At 49.1% G+C, this 6000-nt stretch overlaps 1 protein-coding gene across 1 annotated transcript in view; it reads right to left on the reverse strand.

Moving 5' to 3' along the window:
- The window catches only part of LOC115389793 (von Willebrand factor A domain-containing protein 7-like), a 32710-nt gene extending 31641 nt beyond the window's left edge, over nucleotides 1-1069 (reverse strand). Inside the window, exon 1 of the mRNA XM_030093369.1 lies at nucleotides 887-1069. Coding sequence (XP_029949229.1) covers nucleotides 887-1069 — 183 coding nt within the window. The remainder of the gene's footprint in view (nucleotides 1-886) is intronic.
- Nucleotides 1070-6000: the final 4931 nt, after the last annotated feature.

A 6000-nucleotide genomic window follows, 5' to 3' on the forward strand; every position in this document is an offset into this window, starting at 1 on the left:
TTAAAAATGTATAGTATTAAACTTGTTAATTTTATATACTGTTTTAAGATGATATTGTAATTGTATCAATAAATAAATATTTGAAACTGTCATTGTTGGAGCATTTTGTTTTCTGGGCCAAATACGGCAAGTGAGTGTATTAAAGAAGTGGCCCGGTTACGGTTTAGTTCAGGCTGACATCTGGAACCAGTTCTGAAACTTGTCTGGTCCTCCTTCGGGCCAGCTGTGGTCATACAGGTGGTTGACGTCTGGGAGAAAAACTAAAACTTACCTCGCCCAACGCTGGGCCAGGACAGGGCCACATATGGCTAAATAGGTGGCTGAGACATGGCACAATCATGGGCAATATGTGGCAACCAGAGGTCACCCTCCCAAGTGCCGTAATTCATTGCGGTATGTGGGCCAAGTGTAAGTGAGAAGTGTGGGCCACTACTGGGCCATACTAATTTTGCTACGTGGGAGGTGTTTAGTACAATGCATCGAGGCAATAGCTTCAGATATGTTGTGGCTAACAGTCACACAGTGAGGAGAACAAAGAATAAAGTCTGATGCAGGGTAAAAGTGAATGTAACTATTTCCTATAGCAGTGCAGTAATAAGTCAAAATAATCTTGAGTTATTTGGAAAAGTAGGGACATTATAGCAAAAATACGAAATAAAAAAAATTAATATTTGATTGTTTGTAAAACTGTATTGTTATGTTACACGTTATCATTGCCCTAAATAGCTTAAATGGGGATAGATAGAGTGATAGATAATCTTTATTGTATGCTCCAGCAATCATCCATAACTGCTGTAAAAAGTTAAACATATTCAAACATTAAGAACACTGGCCATCACATAAGTGTCTATAAAGCAATGCTGATATCAGGTAATTAAGATCTTACCGTAAGTGTGAAATTCCCATTCGTTGCAGCAGCAATGTCTCGGCAGACCTCGGCAGTCTTTCTGAGGATCGCCCTCACAGTGATGTTTTGATGAGTGACTGATGACCCAAAATTTGGATTGAAACTGTGACTGAGGCCTGGAAGTAACAGCACCACCAGGAAGACGACCACCTGTCTTATCATGATGATGGAGTGCCTTCCAGTAGAGACAACAGGGGTAAAAAAAGAAAAGTTTGTATTGATTCTGTGGCTGTTTTTCTTGTTATACCTGTTTGATTCAATCTGATTCACTGGAGCAACACAATGGATTTTCTGAAAAGGTAATCTACTGAGAGTGAGTCAGAGCATGCCAGACAAACAGAACAAGGAAATTATGAGCTTGAGATTGCGACAACCAAACGATAAAAATGGCAATTAGACATCACCACGACTCCCCCTTAAAGGGGCTGTATCATGCTTTTTTAGCTAGTCCAAACCCTAGAAATGGCATTAACATGGTAATAGTTAATTTTTGGCGCTAAGGAAAAGTAATTTTGTGTGAAATAAAAGATTTTCTGGGGCGAATTCTGAAACCCAGAAGAAAAAACGCTCTGATTCACTGAAAACCCCGCCTCTCCCCCTGTGGACGTTGACTGACAGCTACTTCAGCCAATCAGCGCTTCAAAACAAATATGCTAGCTAGCTTTAGCTCTTTAGCTCTAGCTTCTCTACACGCAAATACACGCGAAAACATCTTTTCCTGTGAGAAACTCACCAAGCGCAGACCCTTCAGACCCTTCAGACTCTTGCTCTTGCTTGACTGTTGCTTTCAGACGATGGTCAAAGTTTATCTCCGTAATCAGAGTTAGAAAAAAAGCGGCAACGCTGATTGCCGAGGGCCTGCGGGGGGCGGGGGGGGCTCAGGGGAGCCATCTTCACAGTGTGACGTAACCATGGGAAACAGAGCGTTTGCACAGGTGTGGGAGGGGCTGCCTCTCTGAGCAGCACAAACATGAGGAAAGCTGAAACACGCGGGCACGGAGGAAAAAAATGCTTTGGGGGTGTTTTTGGTGAGTACATAACTATATAACAAGGTTAAAACATACAAAAAGTGAATTTTGCATGATACAGCCCCTTTAAGACTCTTTACAGAATGACTAACACATCACACAAGAGCTTGTTTGTACTGCCAGGCTCATACATTAACTACATGTATGCATAAACCATGATGGTGAATGCTTACTGGAAGGTTTCCCTTTTTTTTTTTTTTGAGTAATAGGCCTTATAAAGGTCTCCAATTTGGCATGAATAGCTAGACAGGTCCAAACTAAAATAAAAGTAAGGGTTCTATATAAATTTTCCAAGGGTTGAAAAAAAAAAGATTTTTTTATTTTTTGCATATTTCTTTTATATTTACTACATTTAATTTCCAAGATACAATCACAAAAAGTAGTTTTACCTTCATGTATATTTGGCCTTTGAGTGTCTGCAAGTGTGTGTGCCACTGATTTGTGGTTGGATTGAGGTTCTATATGCTTTTTCCCCATTCATCCTGAATACCAGAGAAGGCTTTCTGTCAATGCTTATTTCAATTCTTTTTGTCTAAGTAGAGATTTTATCTTCATTGCTCATGTTTGCTTCTCCATCCATCCATTTTCTACCGCTTATCCGGGGCCGGGTCGCGGGGGCAGCAGTCTCAGCAGGGATGCCCAGACTTCCCTGTCCCCAGACACTTCCTCCAGCTCCTCTGGGAGGATCCCAAGGCGTTCCCAGGCCAGCAGAGAGACATAGTCTCTCCAGCGTGTCCTGGGTCTTCCCCGGGGTCTCCTCCCAGTGGGACATGCCCGGAACACCTCCCTAGGGAGGCGTCCAGGAGGCATCCTGAACAGATGTCCGAGCCACTTCAGCTGGTTCCTCTCGATGTGGAAGAGTAGCGGCTCTACTCCGAGCTCCTCCCTGGTGACTGAGCTCCTCACCCTATCTCTAAGGGAGCGCCCAGCCACCCTACGGAGGAAGCTCATTTCAGCCACTTGTATCCGGGATCTTGTCCTTTCGGTCATGACCCAAAGCTCATGACCATAGGTGAGGGTGGGAACCAGTGGCGATTGCTCTAAGACTGCAAGGGAAGCTCAACTTCCCCTAAAATATCAAAATATAAGATATATATAACTGAAGCGCTGTCACCAATAAAATGTCCTGCTGGCCATGCCTCTGGATGAAACTATCTCAGGGAGGTGTTGTCTGGTCACAAGTGGGCTTTGAGGATCTGTCTAACTTTGACAGGGCGTACAAAAGGCATGAAAGCTAATAGAATTTACATCCAAAAAAACAGATTACACATATTACAATGTATGCTGAAAATGAGCTTCCCCTCTTTGGAAGACCAGCAGCCGCCACTGGTGGGAACGTAGATTGACCGGTAAATCGAGAGCTTCGCCTTTCGGCTCAGCTCCTTCTTCACCACGACGGACCGATACAACGACTGCATCACTGCAGCTGCTGCACCGATCCGCCTGTCAATCTCACGCTCCATCCGTCCCCCACTCGTGAACAAGACCCCAAGATACTTGAACTCCTCCACTTGGGCTAGGGTATCTCCACCAACCTGGAGGGGGCAAGCCACCTTCCTCCGGTCGAGGACCATGGCCTCGGATTTGGACGTGCTGATCCTCATCCCTGCCGCTTCACACTCGGCTGCGAACCGCCCCAGTGCATGCTGTTGGTCCAGGTTCGATGAAGCCAACAGGACAACATCATCTGCAAAAAGCAGAGATGAAATCCTGTGGTTCCCGAACCGGACCCCCTCCGGCCTCTGGCTGCACCTAGAAATTCTGTCCATGAAGATTATGAACAGAACCGGTGACAAAGGGCAGCCCTGCCGGAGTCCAACATGCACCGGGAACAGGTCCGACTTACTGCCGGCAATGCGGACCAGACTCCTACTCCGGTCATACAAAGACCGGACGGCCCTTAACAAGGGGCCCCGGACTCCGTATTCCCGGAGCACCCCCCACAAGACACCACGAGGGACACGGTTGAATGCCTTCTCCAAATCCACAAAACACATGTGGACTGGTTGGGCAAACTCCCATGAACCCTCGAGCACCCTATGGAGGGTATAGAGCTGGTCCACTGTTCCACGACCAGGACGAAAACCGCATTGTTCCTCCTGGATCCGAGGTTCGACTATCGGTCGGATCCTCCTCTCCAGTACCCTGGAATAGACTTTCCCGGGGAGGCTGAGGAGTGTAATCCCCCTATAGTTGGAGCACACCCTCCGGTCCCCCTTTTTAAACAGGGGGACCACCACCCCGGTCTGCCAATCCAGAGGCACCGTCCCCGACCGCCACGCGATGTTGCAGAGACGTGTCAACCAAGACAGTCCCTGCACATCCAGAGACTTAAGGTACTCAGGCCGAATCTCGTCCACCCCCGGTGCCTTGCCACCAAGGAGCTTGCCAACCACCTCAGTGACTTCAGCTTGGGTGATGGACGAGTCCACCTCTGAGACCTCAGCCTTTGCTTCCTCCACGGAAGACGTGGCGACGGGATTGAGGAGGTCCTCAAAGTATTCCTTCCACCGTCCAACAATATCCCCAGTTGAGGTCAGCAGCTCCCCACCTCCACTGTAAACAGTGTTGGCGGACACCTGCTTTCCCCTCCTGAGGCGCCGGACGGTTTGCCAGAATTTCTTCGAGGCCGACCGATAGTCCTCCTCCATGGCCTCCCCGAACTCCTCCCAGACCTGAGTTTTTGCCTCCACAACTGCTCGGGCTGCAGTTCGCTTGGCCTGCCGGTACCCGTCAGCTGCTTCGGGAGTCCCATGAGCCAGCAAGGCTCGATAGGACTCCTTCTTCAGCTTGACGGCAGCCCTTACTTCCGGTGTCCACCACCGGGTTCGGGGGTTGCCGCCACGACAGGCACCGGAGACCTTACGACCACAGCTCCGAGCAGCTGCTTCGACAATGGAGGTGGAGAACATGGTCCACTCGGACTCAATGACCCCAACCTCCCTCGGGACATGAGAGAAGCTCTCCCGGAGGTGGGAGTTGAAAGCCATGCTGACAGAGGGTTCCGCCAGCAGACGTTCCCAGCAGACCCTCACAACACGCTTGGGTCTGCCAAGTCTGTCCGGTTTCCTCCTCCGCCAGCGAATCCAACTCACCACCAGGTGGTGAGTTGGATTCGCTGGCGGAATGCTGGCGGAGTGCTGGCTCTTGGAGGAGGCGGACGCTTTTCCTTTCGCTCCTGCTTGTTTCTCTCCCTCCCTCCCTATTGTCTCTGCTGCTGCACTCTGTCTCGTCTGTTTGACTGGAGCAACAACCTGTCTTGATCTTCTTCGAAGAATCAAATATATCAACCATGGAATTGATCAGCTGGTCTCTCAACGCAATTGATACGATTTTCTCACAAAGAAACGCAGGAGCGGGGGAGCCTGTCTGCCCTGACGGAACTCGGCATGCTGGGTACTTGATGGAGTCCCGCGGAAGCTGGAGAGCCATCATCTGTCTGGCTAACCTGAGCGTCGAGGATGCAGAAGATGTCTACATTTTCGGATTTATGATGATCAGTCTGCTGCTGATTGGCCTGGTCAGTGGTCTGATCTTCTGGAGGATTAAGAAGACCGCCACCACAAAAGACGTCCAAGGGTGGACGGTCTTTTCAAATCAATGGGCAAAAGCTGAGGCTGACCGAGTTTGCGAACTCTTTCGAAGGATGGACAATTTTGCTGGGACTATGGACGATTTGAGGCGCAAGATGGATTCTACCACGGGAAGGTACAACTCAGCTTCTGTCTGAAACAGTTGAGAACCAGCGATAACGGGAAGGTCACAACGGCTCCTTCCGACCAAAACAAGATACCAAGAAACCTTCGGACTGAATCTGGTGCCCCTTGGAATTTCAAACAATCTCCCGGAAGAAGATAAAGACACGAGGTCGCTCTCTATCTCCCACCACTGTCTGACTCTGACCCGACAACACACCCTCCCTTTTCTGGACTGCTTCTTTGGAGGACATCCCCATGGCAACGGAGGTCACCAGCTGGAGCGCAGAGAGGACGGGCCAACCACACACAAAAAAACACAGACTGATGAACTGATAGAGCACACACTCGCACACATGACCCCCCCCCC

The sequence above is a fragment of the Salarias fasciatus genome, chromosome 6 (genome assembly GCF_902148845.1).
Source record: "Salarias fasciatus chromosome 6, fSalaFa1.1, whole genome shotgun sequence".
In the NCBI taxonomy this organism is placed as follows: Eukaryota; Metazoa; Chordata; class Actinopteri; order Blenniiformes; family Blenniidae; genus Salarias; species Salarias fasciatus.